This window comes from Penicillium psychrofluorescens (genome assembly GCF_964197705.1).
Source record: "Penicillium psychrofluorescens genome assembly, chromosome: 1".
Taxonomy (NCBI): domain Eukaryota; kingdom Fungi; phylum Ascomycota; class Eurotiomycetes; order Eurotiales; family Aspergillaceae; genus Penicillium; species Penicillium psychrofluorescens.
Genome location: NC_133439.1, coordinates 5624661 through 5644473, shown reverse-complemented (window position 1 = coordinate 5644473; position 19813 = coordinate 5624661). Strand labels below are relative to the sequence as shown.

General features: G+C 51.1%; 3 protein-coding genes across 3 annotated transcripts; 2 read left to right on the top strand and 1 right to left on the bottom strand.

Annotated features, from left to right (window-relative positions):
* Positions 1-5013: 5013 nt before the first annotated feature.
* On the top strand, positions 5014-6420 carry PFLUO_LOCUS2140 (uncharacterized protein; the record flags this gene model as incomplete). The annotated part of the gene is made up of 3 exons (XM_073779250.1): positions 5014-5045; positions 5119-5983; positions 6040-6420. The coding sequence occupies 3 exons, from the start codon at positions 5014-5016 to the stop codon at positions 6418-6420; spliced, it is 1278 nt and encodes a 425-aa protein (XP_073636223.1).
* A 4121-nt stretch (positions 6421-10541) lies between these two features.
* Positions 10542-12356, bottom strand: PFLUO_LOCUS2139 (uncharacterized protein; the record flags this gene model as incomplete). Its single annotated transcript, XM_073779249.1, has 4 exons — positions 10542-11134; positions 11185-11805; positions 11855-12041; positions 12099-12356. 4 exons carry the CDS (start codon positions 12354-12356, stop codon positions 10542-10544), a joined length of 1659 nt encoding a protein of 552 aa, XP_073636222.1.
* Positions 12357-13522: 1166 nt separating this feature from the next.
* Positions 13523-13975, top strand: PFLUO_LOCUS2138 (uncharacterized protein; the record flags this gene model as incomplete). The annotated part of the gene is made up of 1 exon (XM_073779248.1): positions 13523-13975. One exon carries the CDS (start codon positions 13523-13525, stop codon positions 13973-13975), a length of 453 nt encoding a protein of 150 aa, XP_073636221.1.
* Positions 13976-19813: the final 5838 nt, after the last annotated feature.

The following is a 19813-nucleotide window of genomic DNA, read 5'->3' as shown; positions in this document are numbered from 1 at the left end:
CCAAAGCATATCCTGACATATGCATCCCCAGCCCTAGACGGTTCGCTTCTCCTTTTCATCAATCTGCGTCCTCTTTTCCCTTCTGTTCATGCAGCAAGAATAATGGCCGTATGACTATCTACTGGGCCACAAGACGAGCCACTTGCTTTGTTCTGCGGGCTTAACCTGTCGAGAGCATATTCTGGCAAACCGACCATTCCGCCTCTACTAGTCCCCCGTATAAACCACCAGGCAGGTAAGGGCCACAGAACAAGCAGAAAACCGGCTTTCAATCTTGACCCTGACGCTATCGGCTCTGCTTGGGCAAGACTCGCCGCGCGAGCCGGGGCCTCTGTAGTCCTAATCGCAGCGGATAGCAGTTCCGATGCATTAGTTAAACCCGGCCATTGCCCTAGCTGGAGTGTAGTGCATGCAATCCATGCTAGCGAAGGTGCCAGATCGGAGGGCTTGTCTTTTTCTCCGCACAGCCTCGATCGATCGCGCTGACTGGGCTTGGGGCGCCTGAGGTTTAATGAGACTCATCATACGATGCGAGACGTCAATGCGAAGACCAAGGGCCACTGACCGAGAACAACGAGAAGGCCTAGAGCATACTACTTACCGTTAAACTGCGTATTGCCCTCTCTTTCGCTCTCGCTTGATCCTGAATCGCGCTCGTCCCGCCGTCCTTTGTTTTCCCATCCCTGAGACACCTGGAGGGGCCAGCCCGAGCGTCCGGGCGCTTTCCATTTCACGCAAGAGGGGCGCTCTGGTCGACTCTCCCTTTCTTTTGTGACTTCGGCACAGCCCTACTTCCGGCTCGTGCGGGAAACGGCCCCGCTTATTGATTGACTGCGTCTGCTTCTCCTTTGAGTCCTCGGTATGCCCTGAATCCTCATGTCTAGCCGAAGAGACAGGTCACAGGAGTATCACCAACCTCGATTCCAATGTGATGTTCAAAGTACACGGGGATACCAGTTGATTGTCGGCGTCGTCATCTCTTGGCTTTTCTCAGAAAAAGAGGGAAAAGGACAGAGAAAAAGCATAGACCAGGTCGGTACCGAGGATGGTCTCCTGTAGTTTTCTCCACGAACTACTGACTGACTGTATATCCATACTCGAATGTAGCTAGTATGTCCCGGATACGGTCGTTGATATGCCTGGAAACTTGGAAATCAGTGGGACAAGAGGAGCTTCGTCGAACGAGAAGCCGACAAAAAGCTCCACACAGCGTATCCACCCAACCAGCGGATCGTAACTGGAATCACTTCTTATTTCTCGCGGGGTCGGCTTTTGGGGCGCAATCTCCGACAGAGTTGCCCGTTCAGAAGATAGGCGGCACGAGTTACTGCGTTGAGTAGTAGGTAGCCAGAGGCGAGAGTTGTTTGTTTGATGGGATGTTCATATTAAGCTTCAGCACGAATCAGTAGCTGTGTCCCTATTCGGATTTACTTTGATTTCCTTTTCGCTCCGATTGCTGTTTCAGACGGCCCGGAAGGATGCTGTTTCCCCTCTCTCAAGGTCGACGGTCAACAAACAGAGCTTTTCTTTCTCTCGGGTCGAGCCAGATTCTGGCGCAGAGAGCTCTAGAACAAACTCCAACCCTGTGGCCTAGCCCTCGCAATCTGCCGTTGCTCCAGCGGTGGTGGGTCTGGGTCGATAGAGCTCCTTTTCTTTTTCCCGGGTCCATGGCCCAAGACAGTCCGTAGTTGGCATCTGCACTGGGTACTGGGAGATTGACGGTTCCGTGCCGTCGATATGCTCTAATGCACAGTCAATTCGATGTTAGCCTCTGTACCGTACCAGGGTGTCCATCCTTCGTGATTTACCGTTTTCTCCTCCCCCGCCGATCAAGGCCCTAACTGTTCCTCCCAGTGGGTCAGCGAACGGCCGACGTGCCACGGTATCTGCACCGGTTTGCCCCTCTCAAAGGAATTATCGTAGTGTCTATGCAATCTTCTTGTCCCAGGCTGTCGGGGAGGATTGCCTCTAGTGCTTGATCAGGCCGTCTATCCCCCTTTGCCCGCTCGCCGTGGTTCGGGGAGGTCAAGGTTCAGCTTTAGGGTGAAGGTGCAGAAAATGCGGTTAGCATCACAGTTGCACTACTGTACATACAATGTACATCAATCAGCATCATCATCATCATCCTTGCCACCGGTGGAGCCGAGTAAGGCGCGGCTTCACGTGTTATGCTGGCAGTGTGGCTAAGCCGAACCGTTGCCAATAGTTCCCCTCCGCCCGAGCTAACTAGTGCGTAGCCAAGAAAGAAATGAAAAAAAAAAAAAAAACAAGAAAGGATCAGGCAGATCTGACACTGAGATTATTTTACGATGAGGAGTTCGGCCCATCGTGGTATAGTACTGTTACCGTACCCTGGCCGACACGGGAATCGAGATTTGCGCCGTTAGGGCATGATTCCGACTGGGGCGCAACCTGACTCAGGAGTATTCCTCCTTTGGTCGAAATGCAGGATTTCCCTGGTTCCCGGCCTGTCAGAGTCGATGTGAAGATAGTTTTCCGTCCTTCCTTCTTTCCACTTCCCCCTGTCTAGTAGTAAGCTCCAGCTGTCAACTTACTCCTTCGAGTCTAAAGATCGGAGAGATTAGCCGGTGGACCCCCCCCCACCACTATGCACTCCCATGTCCTGTCCCTCCCTCCCTGCTTCCCCCCCGGGCCGGGCGAATGACACGAGTGCCCTGCCTGAAACGTTTGGAATGCCCTCACCCATCGGGGTGGCGTGGGGGGAGGCGTCTATCGTCGGAGGTTTTACTCGAATAATAACGGACAGTGGGGATCCAACCATTGTCGGGGGTACTATTGATCGGGATTGCAGTGGTATAGTGTTCCTGCGCGGCTGTCCCAGAGGAACGGTACTTTGTTTCATTCCCTCCGAATCTCACTAGTTATCGGCGCCCCTTTCTGATCGGTCATCAAGAACTGACTCCAGCCGCCAAAAAAGCGATCCGCGCACTAAGATTGGGATCGGATCTTAATCTCTTGCCATGTTCGGACAAGCTTATGTCGCTCCTTTCCTTTGCGGTTAGGATTATCTGATCATCTTGCTTAGCGATTCCAGCTCCGGGCCCACCCCCCGGGACAGACAATAATGGGCAGGCTCGAGTCACCCATCATCAGCGGTGGCGGAGACCAAAAAACGGCTCTAACGGTCTCAGTCCACTGCCGTCGATCCCCTCTTCCTTCTGAGCAGACGAATCAGTCGAGGATCTTCATGAGAGCACTCCCAATGCCAAGTGTTTTCGTTTTCGTCTGTCGATTTGCACCGCATGATCCTGCAGTGCTGGTTGCCTGCTCCGTCAGGAGGCAACCATTCGGAGGGAAGACGAGCAGGGATGGTGCTCCCTCCCCTTCTCTTCCCCCCCGATCTTGTATGACCCATCACTCCTAGTTGCGATTCGGATAGTCCAGATCGAAACGCCCGCGGCGGGAGAGGAAGGGGGGGGGGGGGAATGCCATTGACGATTGTCATCGAGACTGCACTCCACCGACCGGAAAGTGACCTACCGTGCATACGCTAAGAAAATCTCGAGGACGCGCATTACAGGAGTGGCTGAATCGTCGAGCGATGGGGTTGAGGGGGATGCAGATCGATTATTCCCATCCGCAGTGTGGAATTTGAGGAGCCAATAATCCTGGCGTTGGGGAAATGCCGAAGATCTCGCTGGTCTGTCTTTTCTGATCTCCGACCGTTGAACCAGCGATGGGTCTGCGTCTGTGCGCGCCACAAGCGTGACCGTGTGATGGAGACGCTCTGCCGTGCGTGGGCGCTTGGACGGTGTTGAGAGGAACGGGCTGAGGCTGGCGAAACTAGGGCGATGGGACTGGAAGGAATTAGTAGGAGGAGTAGGAGTAGGAGGAGGAGAGGAAGGAAAAGAGGAAGGAAAAGAGATAGGAGGCAATAGGAACGGAGGACAATAGAGGAAGTAAGTGAGTATCGATCGATCGAAGCTTAACGCTTGTTGTGTTCTGACATGGTCTCCACGATCGTAGCAACCATGGAACGTTGACCGGTCGCAGGCTGTGCAACCTCTGCCTCGAGCGTGACACACCGTCTCATTCACCTCGCCCCGAGTACACACGCCCGAGATCGATCGAGGTTCAGGGCACCTCGGTCCGCCATGATGTCAGTCTGGGCGATGGGCGTCATGGGGCGCCACGGCTGTCAGTTTTGGCAGAGCCAGGACAGTGCCCCGGGGGGTTCGATTGTTCTCTGGCAGCCCGCCAGGCACCCCTCGAGTGCCAGGCTCTCCGCGAGGACCGAAATCATAATTCCCGACTGAATAATACCTGTAGATCCGTTCGTACGGTAAAACACCGTCAGGACGGAATACCGATCCTCCATCTCGATCCACCCGCGCCATCTGTAAAATAATAAAGTTCTCGTCCATTTAACCAACTATTATATTATCCCTCGTCTTTCCTCGTGCCATACTCGGATTGACATTCCCCTAACTAATAATATTTCCCCCCCTTCTCTCTTTCTCCCCATCACACGCGATCGATCGCTTCTCTCCCTCTTCCATTGTCCCCTCCGCTCGGCCCTTTTTGACACTCCGATCGATTTGTTTTGCCATTATTTGCCGTGGTCCCGATCTATACCGTTCCAAGGAACGCGCCCGTCAGACTTTCGCATCGGACTTAACTCGCCATCTCGGGTCCATCTCTCTTCACCCTTCGTGTCCATCCCGATCTTTCCCACCGCCACCCCCCATCGGCATCGGCCGTCACGAACTGGTGGAACAGTTTTCCTGCCCTCCAGAAAATCGGTCGCACGAGAGGCGTTGCCCGAGGCGCCTGGGAACTTTTTCTTCTGATCCGGCCGGGTCCTGCTTCAATCTACTATTTCTTCTTGCCACCATCCCTCTCGATCGGTTCCTTAAAATCGATCTCATCCCATCGATCTCTCCCGACGCCACAACGATCGGACTCTTCGCCTTCACACACACACACACACACTCTCTGTTTCTCTCTCATCGTGAATGCCGCCTTAAGAACGGGTCAGCGCAACTGAACGTGATGGGGTCTTTGGAAGCCGCGACAAGGCACAGGTTTGTTTTCCCACCCTCCCCCTCCCTCGCCTTGGTCAGAACTCCAATGCTGACTGGGACTGTCTGGACACAGAGACCCTTTGCCCGCGATCGGTTTCCTCGGCAAAGACGGTTCGGGGTACGCACCCAACCACTCCTCGATCGTGACCAGCACCGGATCGCCTACCTCGCTGATGAGCCCCAACAACATGTACACCGGCCAGCCATACTCGTGCGCGCCGGCCACCAGCGCTCCCTCACAACCAGGATATATCTCATCCCCGGAGTCGCGCCGCGCGCTTGAGGAGGATAAGGACAAACAGGCTCCGCGGCAGTCGCTGCCATCCATCCACGAGGCCCTGGGAAACGACAACCCGCTGCCATATCCGGCACCCACGTCGGCGCCACCATCACAACCCGGACACACCGCACCACCGCCGTCACATTTGATCGGACGGTCAAGCACAGAAGGTCCCTCGGGGCCACCGAACCCTTTCTCGAACCCACCGGCGTTTCCCCATCAACCCCAACTACAGGGAGGCTCGATTCACACCCAAGACTCGCGGAATGCGTCGCTACACTCGCTCAGCTCGGGCAAATCTCCCACACAAAGCGCCAAGACGGGTATAACCTCTGTCTCCGGGTCGCAGAACTCGTCCGGCTACGACTACAGCGCGCCGACTTCCGCGGGCAGCGTGGCCTCTCCCAACGGCTATGGCCATTTCCCTCCGACAAACTACTCCTTCCAGTCTCAACCGCCACCCAACGCCTCTTCGTATCCGCCAGCTCATTACGACGGTCGTTCTTACATGGGCGCCCCATGGAAGCCCGCTGCAGACTCAGCACGGTTGGAGGAAGCCAAGGGCGGATTTGTGGGCCGGTCGATTCCCGGCCAACCGCAAGGCGACAGTGTGAAACGGCATCTAGACATCTACGATGTGGAGACGTCTCTAAATGAGGTATGGCTCGAGATTTTTGGGTTTTAAGTGTGAGATTGATCTAATTTTGGGAACAGATTGCCGAGCTGAGCAACCGAACTTTGGATTTCTCCCGGCATTACGCAGCAAGGGCACACCAGACCCAGCGATCGGGACCGGTCCTTGGGTCTCTGCCCACACTCACCGAAGTGGAGGACATGCTCCATATGCAGCGTCGGAACCAAGATGCCCTGATCCGGATACGAACGGCGGTAGTGAACCAGGAACAGGCGCTGGCGGAGCAGATGGCCCAGCGCAAGGCATTCAAGCCTGGTGGAGTGGACGCCGATGAACACATGGCGATGTACCAAGAAGACTTCAAAGGTGCCGGCGGGTTTGCTGGTGCCGATCCAAAGAAACGGCGTGGAGTAAGTCCCCCTCCCAAGAAGGAAGCTCCCTTCTTCATCTCCACTACTTGATGAGCCAGGTTTGGCTAACCTTGGTCCTGCAGAAGGCGGCCCCTCCTGGTCGTTGCCACAGCTGTAACCGAGCCGAAACGCCTGAATGGCGTCGGGGACCGGATGGAGCCCGAACGCTGTGTAACGCGTGCGGCCTGCACTATGCCAAGCTGACTCGCAAGATGGGCGCTAACAAGGCTGCCACCCTGGGTTCGAATCTGAAGCCCAAGTCTGTCCTCGACTCGGCCTCGCCCACCAGCCATTGAAGTTTGCCTTCCCTTCACCATTCTTGTTATGTGGCGTTCTTGAACCGGCGGGGATTAGAAAAGGTTTCGGAGGCGTTTATTTTATTTTATTTTTTTGTCGGTGGGCATTTTGGATCTATTTCCGACCTTCCTCTTCTGTCTCGGAGGATGTTCTTCTCACCTCATCCCCCTTTTGATTCCCTGTCTCGCTATCCCTCTCTCCTATTATTAATACCCGTTTGCACTCTGGGAGAAAAATGGCTTCAGTATAGATTCCCCCCTTTGGGTTGATGATGAAATTCAGGATTTTGATTTCTAGCCAATTGTCTGATCGTGGAAATGGGCGCCTTTGCTCTTGTTTTGTTTCTTTCTTTGCTGCAATGACTGTTGTTGGCTATACCCTGCATTACCCTGTCTTGCCCTCGTCAATGTGTGTTTTAGTATGTGTCTTCTCTTCTGATGTGTGTACGATCTGTCTCATCTAGCATCAACGAATGGTCCGTGACAAAAAAATTTCTTCCTGTTTGGAAACCAATTGCGGGTGGCGTGTAGTTGTTGTTTCGTTCTGACGTCGATTTGTAGATGTGCTGTTGTTTCGCCACCGCCGCGTGGTTGACAACCCGTATCGGCCGTAGCTTGGCCGACCCGCGCGGCTCCGCTGTCTGGTTCACCCAGATTCCTTAAGATCGCTACGCGCAGAGACTCCTGTATACAGAAAAATTTCATGGGGCAATCACGGCAAGCAATGACGGCACAGATTCGATTTCCGCCTCAAGCCACCGCGTGGCAAACGCTCCAAACCCCCGGTAGATTCAATCGGATCCCGTGTTTTGCGGTAGACTACGCAGACATGGTTGCCCTCAAGGTATGGAACCAAGGGTAATTCCCAAGACCCTTCATCTCGGCATCAGCTGCTGAATTCGGGGTTGAAAGCCGCGGTCCGCACATTACCTTCCCTTGATCATGATCTTCAGTCAGGTGTTCGAATGTACAATACACGCGCGGGGGTTGCTGTATCCCTGTTGCGCGGGATCGGACGATCCAAGCGCGATCCGGCACAGGGGGCGGGCGTCGATCGTGGCACCCCAATCTCCAATCTCAAATCGCAAACCTTAAACATCCCGCTCTTGTCGAACCCGCGGGATGTCTCGATGATTTGGAAGACCCAGTCTGGAAGAATGACAATTAAAAACCAAAGTACACACCGCCACCACCTACTGATCTGGTGGAGACTCACTAGTTACCTCCACACGTCCCGGCGATTTGTCAGGACGAACGAAGGACAAGGCAAGGAACCCCTGTTCGGAGAGATAGTCAGGAATTTGGGGCATGTGGTCCGATCTGGTGGGTTTTGCGCTATGGATGGAGATCGCCCCTTCGTAGGCTAGTCTCCGAATTGGATTGGCTTGTTGCTGCATTGAGAAATTCATACGATCCATTCATTCATTCCTCTCCAATACACCTACCACACCAACCGCCACCCCTGTGCTCGTGGGATACCCCTGTGGAGATCTTTTCGTACAGTCATGGACTGACCGTACCACATCCAAACGGACAGGCCGTGTCTAAGGGACTATTGATGGATTGGGGAACCGCTCCTGTCGCTTACCTCAGCCCCGCCCACCATTCTTCAACACTGAAATCCGGATTGGCGACGATGTCCGGGCACTCGCCATCATCCTGGCGAAGGGTTTGCATTGCCACCGCGCCTCTCTGTCGAAACGACCTCCCTAGAACAGAGCGCACGCCGCGCGCCGATGTATCCGGGTGTGTTCAAGTACATTGTTGCGGAGAACCCCGATCCCGGCCGAGATGTGGCGGACCACCTATGGATGGAACTATGGATGGCCGACTACACACCTTCAACCACAATTCACGAAACAGAAAACGATCGTCTATCGCTGGTTACAGAAATCTCTCCGGTCGTGCCGCGTGGCGGATCGCAGAAGAGACTATCTGCTCCGGGCTGCATGGGAATCTGGAATTAGTTGGTACCGGGAATGAGGTGGTGGAGGGAAAAATGCAAATAGTTTGTCGCATTGCGAAGAAGACCAAACCCTCGTCCCCGCAACGTGCGCCCTGGCCACTAGCGATCGGCAGCATCGTAGTTTTGCCTAGCGCGTCGGAGATCGCGCAATGGCCTCCTCAGGAGTTTGTGGGTGATGAACCCGAGGGGTACTAGTCGTCTGGTCTGTTTTCTGAGCAGTATATCACGACTAGATCACCAGATGTATTCTAGTCGTTCTCATCTGCAGGTTAATATTTACTCCAGACATCTACACCTCAGCCAGTACTGCAGGTGGACCGATCGCTGCAGAGATTGCAGGACTAGGATCGGTGGATCGATATTAACCCGTGCTCTCGGGCCCTCGGCCCCAACCCTAGTCGGGCATGGCCCAATGTTCTTCGGCTTCTCTGCGTTTTCTTCGTATGTTACTCGTGTAACTAAACTATCGATCTGAGATCAACCTAATCATACTTAATCGCGCCACGATCGCAGCCCGAAATACATGATTGCTTACACTGCCGTCCGATTGCGCGCATTCCGCCGCTAGCGCCGGTGAACCGTGGGGTTCCGTCCCGAATTCCCACTTGCTGGGTTGCGCTATTGATTATAGTTTGGTGCTTCGGAGAGATGATGAGGGGCCTAGTCTGCTAGTAAAGACCAGTAGTAGTGCAATCTGGACAGATGAAGAATACTATGATATGTACGGGATAGGGCGACGGCTTGGTGAGCTGGCAGGATTCGGGGACTCGGGGACCCTGACTCGGCATCGCAGGATGAGCGCCAGGTTCAATGCGGAGATTTGCTCCTTTCTTACCGTAGTGGGTGCCTGATAAGCGGTATTTTCGCTTTGCATAAATCTGACGGGAGGGGAGCCACGTCATTCTCTCTCAGACCTAGTGCTGACACGGTTCAAGATGGATCCTGCGCGACGGCGCGCTGTCAATAGTCACGAAAGCGGGTGGGGTGGTGTCAGCAAGCTACTGTAGGTCAATGGATCTGACATTCGGGGCTGAGAAAGAAACTGTGTACAGTATGTATGTATGTACCTTGGAAGGTAATGCGTATTCGATACTGTACAGCATACCGGCTCCAACACTCTCGATCCGCGTTATCCGCTCGCTCAAATGCCGTTAACAGTTGCATTTTTCATCCGAAAGCTTCGTTCGCCTGCTTCCTCGAAGAACAACATCTGCCATCTTCTCAGATCTCTGACTAATCTGATCGATCGGCCGACTGCAGAATCTCGGATCCGAATTTCACCCTTCTTTGGTTCCATGGTTGAATCTCCGCTGGTTCCAGAGATCGTACCTGTTCCCCGGCCGGTGGTCGAAATAGTCACGAATAGAAGATCAACTCTGGGTTTATGCCAGGGGGTATGTTGCTGCATGGCATTCTTGCGAGATTTTCCTTCCCGCATTCCGACTCAAGGTGTGACAGCCATCATTCTTGACCTGTTGCCTAAATCGGAATTAGCTAGTTCAGAAAATGTATGACCCGCTTCAAGGTGATCTGATAGTCGATCAGTTAACTTAAAATGTGGCATTGGCGTCTTGTGCCATGCCTGCCTAAGAAATTGGGATTAAGGGCTTGGCAACAGGACGTTTTAAATAGGAGCACATCGTAGCTGAATGGCTCGACAGGTTAGAACTCTGTCGAAAGTATATTATTATTGTAGAAAAGATCGAGATATCACAGGCTGCTAGATTCTTTGACTGCGGCTTACTATCTAAATGTTAGAGCTGTGGTGGTAATATTGCAATTAGATACATCAGGCTCCTGAGTCCATCGCACATATGCAGCAACATTCGTATCAACATAGACCAACTCATCCCTTAAGCACAACTATGCTCTTTCCCATCGGTCGAGTTCCAACACATAAATAATTCAGACTACCGCCAAAAAGCCTTGGCAACCGAGTTGATATACTCGATCCCCTCCTTCCGCCAGGTATCAGCCTCCATATGGCTAGAGGTATTCGAATTCAGAAAAAGATCCTGCGGCTTGTCACTGTCATAAACACTCCAGTGGACCGATCGATTGACCACACCCGTGTTTGGGTCGAGGTCATGAATGAACGAAGCCCACATGCTGGTCATCATCGTACTGAGATCGATATACGACTGCGGCACGCCCGCAAACGGCTTGCCGTAGTGATATCCCAGACCTGCGATGTTGTGAAAAACGAAGGAAACTTCCTCAAAGTGCGTCGCGCCATCCACCAATGGTACATCTGCTGAGTGCACGTTGAACCGGTAGCAGTATGCCGTTGTCCCCGTCTCGCTCCAGACCTCGCATTGTCGCCGTCGGTTTGCGTGCATTGTCCAGTCACCTGCGAATGCGCTGGTGCGGCGCCATTCCCATCCCATTGATGGTACGCGTTTATTGCCTAGAAATGCGGGAATACCTTCCGATGGGATGTCGGGGTATAGTTGCAGGATGCGCGATGCCACAGATGGTGGCGTTTGGAACCCGAAACCACCATCTAAGTTCATGTCAGTCAACCGAATTGACTTACAAAAATATCTCACTTACCAGTCAGATACTCATAAAACTGCTCCGTAGTGTTTATTCCCACCGGCCCAAACGCAGTACCCTCATCCGTGTTGCTGCCCATGAGGATAGGCACTTTGACAAACTCGCGCCTATCCAGCTGGATACTTCCCCAATTGCGAACCAAGTCGCCATCAATCACAGGCCCAAAGCTGTACTCAGATTCCCCATCTGTACCGTTGAGAACGGCATTGAGCTGTTCAAACGGAACCTTACGCAGACACTGTAGCGAGTCCACCACATTCGAGCAATTCAGCTGGGCTGTCAGGTTATCGTACAGGGGTTGGAAGCCTGTGTAGTTGGATGGGCTGGCACTAATAGATCCTCCAGACTCCATAATGCCCGCTCGGAAGAGTTTGTCGTCGCGCCCGCCGTATGCTGTGAGGTGATAGCCTACGGACATGGCACCCGAGGACTCGCCCCAGATGGTTACCTTGTCCGGATCGCCGCCAAAAGCGCCAATGTTCTCCTGAACCCATTTGAGAGCGAGTCTCTGATCGCGCAGTCCCAGGTTGGTGTTGCCCGATCCCCAGACTTGGCTCGAGCTAATGAACCCCCAGGCAGATAGTCGGTAGTTGAGCGTCACGGCGAGGAACGGTTTCCCTGTGAGAGGTTAGTTTTGGTTCTAGTAGTACAATAAAAAAGACGTTACCAATTCGGTACGAGTTCTCAACCATCGCAGACGTGTTGTAGCGCTGGTCTCTGCCTGACCCTTCAACGAATCCACCACCGTGGATCCAGACACCCACGGGCAGTTTGGAATTCTCATCAACGCATGAGCTGCGGATGACATTCAGTGTTAGGCATGCTTCAGACTGAGGATACCAGATCGAGTCCGTCTTGGATAGGATCGGTTAGTAGGCGTTCCGATCCCTCTAAAAAAAGGCAGTACTCACCCCGTAACCAACACAGATATCCGAGTACTCTTTAGCATCATGCACCCCGTCCCAACTCTCGTTTAACGACTGCGGGACCGTAAAGCGCAAAGCCCCAAGCGGCTGCTGTGCATACGGCATACCCAGGAAGAAATCCTGCTCGTATGTCGTACTTCGCACCCCGATGTAGGTGCCATTACGGACCGTCGCTCTCGGAGACGAGTTCGCTGCGAATGCTGCCGCACAAAAGCAAAGAAAACTGACTGCCAGTCGAAACATGATGATTATCGTGCAGATTTACTCTCACTCTGCTCGCTGGCCCGCACAGCCACCTTTAACCATCATGACTGACGGGGACTATAATGATGATTTTGCGGGGAAAGACCAGGGTCCCATTCTGGGGCTCGCCAGAAAGGGTTCATGATCGGCACTCGGCTTAGCGAAACCTGATGGAAGCCGATGAATTGGAGTTCTAGAGAGTTTTGTCGATATTAATGGGCTTACCGGCATATCCGGGCCTTGGAAGAAGCCTTGTCCCGAGCGGGGGAGAGATGCGGGTTTCGCCGGGGCTTTGTTGAGGCCATCTTTTACTTGTTTCGGGAACGAAAATGTGGAGAAGGCCATTCCAGAGCGTCTAAGTGCAGCGGGACTGTGTTTGTTTTTGGCCTAGGTCGTCGATGCTTGTCTCCAAAATAACACCGAGGATTAACCGGCGGGGGTGTTCAGGGTTGATGACCTCGGAACTGGTCACAGCATTTGAGAACCATCAACTTGAACTTGATGTTGAGAACCGTCGTTTGGGTCAGTAGAACCGGAAAATACGTTGGAATAGGAACAAAATGAGGCTGAATATCAAGACCCATTTGAAGGATTTGGAAAGATGAAGTTCGTTGCTCCTCTTAGGTCAAAGGCGGACTGACGTAGCCTATACGTAGCAACTCAGTGGATGTCGTAAGATACAGGGGCATTGAGATTAACCTATACCATCTATTGATCGAAGTGCGTGCACAAAGTTATGCCAAGTCACTGCTGTTTAGATCCACCCGTAACCATAATCATTGAAGAACAATAAAGCAGCTTAGCACGAATAACTATCCGATAGATCCGAGCCGAAGGAAGGAAAAAGAAGAGAGGTAACGGTACGCTCCATAACTGTTAGCTGCCTAGACTCTGTTAGCGGGTGAGACACGAACTCCACCCCTTTGTCCTACACAAACCCGGATTATACCAGTCATGAGGGTCATACAAGGGTGGAGAGGGCGGTTGGACCAAAATATTGCAACGGTAACGATATTGATCTGTGGTAGGCGTTCAGTAAGGGTCTAGCTAGTCAGTTGCTGCCGTCAGGGATGTCTGTCGATGACGGGGACAGAACAGAACCGAACAATCGAATCGATCTCCAGAGAAATGCCTTGAGCTCATTACTATCACAACAAGTATTCAAAATGTGCTGGACACTACCATCTCCTCGGCTAGAAACCTCCTCATCTACCTCCCCAGGGACAGACGCCATAATCGCCGCGGCCCAGGGCTTCCTCACAGCACTAAACAGCAAATCCCGCGTCGACTTTGAAAAGTACTGCGTCCGAGCAGGTGGCATGTCCCTCTCGCCTCCAGCACCAACAATTCTGCGCTTTTGCACGATCGGGTCATTCGTTGAACACGTCGCCAGCGTTACAGACGAGATCGATGAACGCATCTGGGATCCAGAAGTGAAAGTGCACGAGGCTGGGAACCTTGCTGCGGTGTGGGCGCCGTTCCGAGCGAAAATCAACGGTGTCGTTGATCATGTTGGTGTGGACCTTTTTATCTTGCATAGATTGAATGGCGAGTGGAAGGTGACCGGGTTGGCGGATTCTTGTCAAAGGCCGACTGAGGATGAGAAGCTGTTGGATTAATAGGGCATTTGATCATGTAGAAAAACTGTTTCAGCATCACAGTTTCTATAAGTCATCCCACTGAGTTAGTATGAGATTACAAGTACAAAATTCCCCGTGCTAGCGTTCTCAAGTCTATGTACCCAGTCAGATATCCATCGATAGTACCATTTGCTGCAACTCTGCAAAATCGTCATTTGGCTATTGAGCACTACTGACGGCCCCATATTTTGTATAAAAAGCCCCCGAAGGACTCGAGGAAGAAGTCCGCGTATTCACAGTCGATGATAACCTGAATTTTTAGTGTTTGAGGGTCAACGATAATTTTACGCTGGGACAAATCATTGTGGCAGAACACATATTCGCGGTCATCCGCACAGCACCCTAGTCCCGGATACGTCCTAGTGTGACGTTCGATACAAATTTGGGGTCTTATTGTTAGACACACCCTGTGGTGCTAGTGGCACATACCCGGGTGGCTTCCTGACATGGCCCTAAATATAAGTTTCTATCGACAAATATAACATATCCATGGCACAATCACTTTAAAGCATAGGCACTTATTCTCCGCCGAAGACCAGCTTAATTAGTCATTACCAAAACAGAAGTCATCAAATACAGTTTTGCTTCAAGATTCCATCGTGTTGTTGAGGGTAACCCAAAACGGATCTAAGCAACCCCAGGGTTGGGCCAGGGCAGTTACCGTCCAGGGCGTCTCTATTCATGGCCGAGCTGAGGGGTTTAAATCTTGGGCTCGAGTGAGGGCTGCCGCGCGGTCTAATCGATTTGTTCGCTAGTGGCAGAATGGCGTAATCAATCGCGATAATGAGCTTCGAAGCAACACCTCCGCTCGTGAAAGCTCTCAGTATATAACTAGACGACTGCACTCTTTCCATTAGTTATGCTTAGTGCTTTTGGCTCCTATGGGTCACAGTTTCTCCGCTTCCACTGCCGCCATCTATCGCTTCGATCCATAGTGCAACATGGGATTTTCCTTTTTTCCAAGCCAAGGTGACAGTGGGAAGGGCAGCATCCAGGAGGTCACAGACACCGAGAACATTGAGTCGGGCAGTTTGACATACACTCATGAAGCTGGTGAAAACTCGTCACTGCCGACCTATCAGGAGGCCAGTGGTGCTCCTGTAGAGATCAAGTCTCCGCTGAGATACTCGGTTGGTCCAGCGACCATCATAGCTCTAAATCTGAGCCAAATGATTGGTACGGGGGTCTTCTCAACACCATCCACCGTCTTGGAGGGTGCTGGTTCAGTTGGCCTGGCATTTATCTACTGGACTGTAGGATACTTGATGGCCTTCAGCACTCTTGTCGTGTATTTGGAATTCGCGTCGTACTTTCCTAGCCGATCAGGTTCGGAAGTGGTATACTTCGAGCAGGCCTTCCCGCGACCGCTCTATTTCTTTCCGACCGTTTTCGCGATGCAAACCGTGATTCTATCATTCAGCAGTAGCAATGCAGTTGGTGAGTACACGCGCTCCGTGAAACGTGAAATACTAAACGTTAATATAATCATAGTTCTTTCCGAGTATCTGTTCAAGCTAGGGGACTCTACCGGTACTAATTGGCAGTACAAAGGGGTGGCGATCGCATCATACACTGTGGCTGTCTTGTGTAAGCCTTTATCCTTTGCGTTAGTTAGTTAGTTACATACTTCCGTTTACTAAACAAAAACAGGCCTCGTATTCAACACCAAGTGGTCACTCCGATTGGTAAACGCAATCAGTTTTATCAAACTCCTAACTCTGATCTTTCTTGCAATTGCCGGTTTGGTCGTCTTGGGAGGAAACACAGGTGTGAAGAATCCTGCAGCCAACTTCAAGAATGCCTTTTCCGGAAGCTCTGAGGCCACTCCTTATGGCGCAACGAACGCATTAATGAAAGTCATCTATTCTTACGTCGGTTATGCAAATGCTTTCAACGTCGTGAATGAGGTCAAGAACCCTACGAAGACCCTCCGCTGGAGTGCCCCTTTGTCATTGACATTGGTTGCGGTGCTTTATATTCTTGTTAATGTAGCTTACTTTGCAGCAGCAACCAAGGAAGAGATCCTTGCATCAAAAGTAACTGCTGCAAGCTTGTTCTTTGAGAAAGTATTTGGAAATGGTGGTGCATCCAGAGCATTAAATTTCCTCATTTGCCTCAGCGCATTTGGTAACTTACTTGCTGTCTTGGTTGGACAATCTCGAGTGCTTCGCGAGTGTGGAAGGTACGAGTTTATAGTATTTTTATTCTACGTTTTGCGTTCATTATTAGAGATGCTGACCTGGATAAAAAAAAAAAAGGCAAGGTGTCCTTCCATTCACAAGATTCTGGACATCTACTTGGCCTTTCGCGACACCTCTCGGTCCCTACTTGGTTAAGTGGGGGTTGACAATTATCTTGATCATCGCTCCTCCTTTCGGAGACGCCTTCAACTTTGGTTTGTTTTTCAAAAAAGCTACTATACTTGTGGCATTGCTGACTATTTATCGAATCCACATAGTCGTTGATCTGGCTTTGTATCCCGGCAACTTCTTCCTTTTTCTGCTCAGCGTTGGGTTGCTTGTGACCCGTTGGCGTCGTAACAAGCTCGGTCTTGGGCCCTCTGGCTACAAAGCATGGGATAGTGCTGTGGGATTCTCTATTATCTCGAATATTTATATGTTGGTGATGCCGTGGTATCCTCCCAGCACTGGCCCGGATGGCGGAGATGTTAGTTTCTGGTACGCAACGTATTGTGCCACTGGTCTTGCAATGTGAGTATATCCGACTCAGCTTCCGCTTCCTCACACATCAAACCTTCTTAACTGGCATGACGAGAATGAAAATACCCAGCAAAAAAGGGAATCGAAAACAGATATACTGATTTTTCAATGCCATTAGTGTTGCCGTCTGCGGAGTCTATTTCCTCTTCTGGGTCAAACTTCGCCCAAAGCTTGGACACTATAAGCTTCGTCAGACTGTTATCGAGTTCGAAGGAGGCGGTACCACTCATAGACTGGTCAAAGTTCCTTTAGAAGAAGTCTCCAGCTGGGATGAAGAACACGATGCAACTGGCCATCTTCGTCACCGAAACGTTACAAGCCAAAACCTCGACAGCACCGATGCTTCTGAAAGCGCACGGCACGAAGTTGCTACAGCGGCATAAAGGGGAAATGATAGATGGTGTAATGCCGCTAACGTGATAGGGGCTAAAGCTCAAGTTGCATTAGTTAATATAGTTAGTGAGAAGCGAGTAAGGACGCGATGCCATCCTGATAAATCTACTGATGCATTAGCGTTGGACTGCTATCTATTCACAGTGGCACAGCAAGTTTTTGATTTCAGGGAGTGTAAAATGCTACATCCAGAAACTTAGCTGTCATTACCCTGAGTTGCTAATCATTGTCAACAACAAATAAAAGATAAGGTGAATAGTTAGCTGGAGGATTAGTATTTTGGATTCTCCACATTGGACGTCATGGCTTGCTGATCTGCATGTCTGCGCGTCCTCTCGGGTCTGACGTGCGGCTATCGGAGCTTGGCCAAGAAGCTGATGCCCCAACGTGTTCAGTGCATTGGACGTCCTCGCACGATTGCGCGGCTTAATGTTTCAATTCCTAAAAAGTGGAGAGGAATCCTTGCTCAGACTCTCGGGGTCTTGCCAAAAGTAGAGGGCGGCTCGCCTACGAGCTGTAGTCGAATGATCACCAGCTTTGTTCGCGCCATTTCTGCGCGGATGGTCACATACCTCACAACCACGCAATAATATCCGAGCGGCATTGAAGTGTGGATCTCTGCCGTTATTTCTACTAGCGCAAGATCGGGTCCTAAAGTGCAGGTGTCGTCTCACGGAAAATGATCATCATAGCCAGTGCGAATGATGCCAGGCCTCACGGTATTGCTATGCAAATGCTTCCCTCCACCAAATCAGAATCATAACAATAATTCGAGGAATTGTTCAATGCAATGTGTCGAAGAACTGTGAGAGATTTGGAACTGGAAATATGCCCACTTTTAGGTGGCCTTCAAAAACAAATCCGCAGGGTCTCAATGTCTATTTTACCTTAGACACAAAAAAGGAAGGGCTAGTCTCAAAACGTAAATACACATCTATGTAGTAACTACATCCTCGTCTGGCTTCTTTCGAGCTTTAGGCTGAAACTCCCACCTCCGAGGCGGCTTCGAGTGTATTCCCATACGGAATAGCTCCTTGCCAGATCAGCGTAAGCCTCTCGACTTGTAGTTTCTTTTCTTCCAACCAAGAAGCAGTGTGTCCTTCAATCAACGGCAAGCCATGCGCAAATCTATCTCTATTTACCCAGTCCATAATTTGCTTAACATAGTCCACTTCCTCACCCTTGAGTGAATGGAAACTTCGCCCATGGCCCTTAGTTTCAACTCGGGTTTTATATTCCGTCCTCATGCTCTCGACCGAAGGGAGCTGCGCCGCTCCAGAAAACACTGCTGCAACTGCAATGGCTTGAAACTCGAAAAGAGTGAATGTTGCCGTGTAGAAGGAAACACCCACGAAGGCCAGGGTTGGCTCTGGGATAAAGAATATGTCGCGATGTAAATTGTGAAATTGGGTGCCATCTGTCACAATCACCGAGTCGGGCGAGGCAACCGGCTCGCCGTGGTCGGTATATTCTGGAAGGAATGGCAGAACCATCTGATACCCTGTGCAGAGAACGATTCTGTCAATGTTATTGAGGATTTGGCCAGATTTGAGGCGAATATTAAGAGGTAAGTGGGCCTTCGGGGACGCTGTATCTGTTGAATTCATTTCAAATGACGCCACTTGCTCAATTCTCGTCGCATTATTTGGCAGTGCGCTGGCTGGGACATCAAATGCACCATTTCGGGTACTCTGATATACTGTCCGGACGATTGGACTAATCTCTCGGGCTATATCCACTGAAGATACACCCCCGCCTATTAAAAGCACGTTCTTGTTGGAAAATTAGCGATGAGATCAGGTAAAGCTCATGGATTCAACCAATACCTTTCCTTCGATCCCTTCTGCATTTCGAAAGGATTTTGAGTGTGTAATCTTTGACGGCCACTTAGCTTTTGCTTCAGCTAGTCCAGGGATATCCGGAATCATTGGCGTGTGGTAATGGCCTGATGCCACCACAACCGCATCAAATATCTAGATTATGTGTCAGCAATCTAAATTAAAGCATCTTAAGTGTGTGTCCCTCACTTCTGTTTGTTGATGCTCAACGACACTTTTTGTATGGCTATCTTCACGCAATGAGCTCCAAACCACGTGCCACTTTTGTCCATTTTTGAAAACCCTTGTCACTAAAGCGCCATAAATCGTTGCAGCATCAACACCTGCTCGCCTGGAGGTATCTTGGATGTAGTCCTTGAGCACACGGTGATTGACGTAGCGCCGAGTTCCCTCTGGCCAAGCATTAAGCGTTGTACGTAGTAATGGAGTTGACACGTTGTTCGTGAGACTCTCATAGCAGGGCCTAGTGTCTTCATTAGCATTTCCTATCTGTAGAATACTCAAGTTCATACAAACCCCGGTGGAGCGTGTATCAAATGTTGCCTTTCCCTCTCATCACGTTCATCTTGGCCGTACTTCTCCACATCAGACGGTTTGATACATGGGTACTGAACTTCGATAGGAACTCTCTTATCATAAAGCCTAAAAACATTTGTTAGCATATTGGTAAATCCTGGAAACAATGGAAATCCTTACCACACCCCGCCGGCTGCTCTGCTTCTCTCGAAGACTGTGACGTTTATTTTTGCGGCGAGGAGATGGCCTGCACTGACAACGCCACTGATGCCAGCCCCGATGATAGCTACACGTTGGATCGTACTGTCGGACATAATGTCTTCACTGAACTTGTTCGTAGATAAATTGGA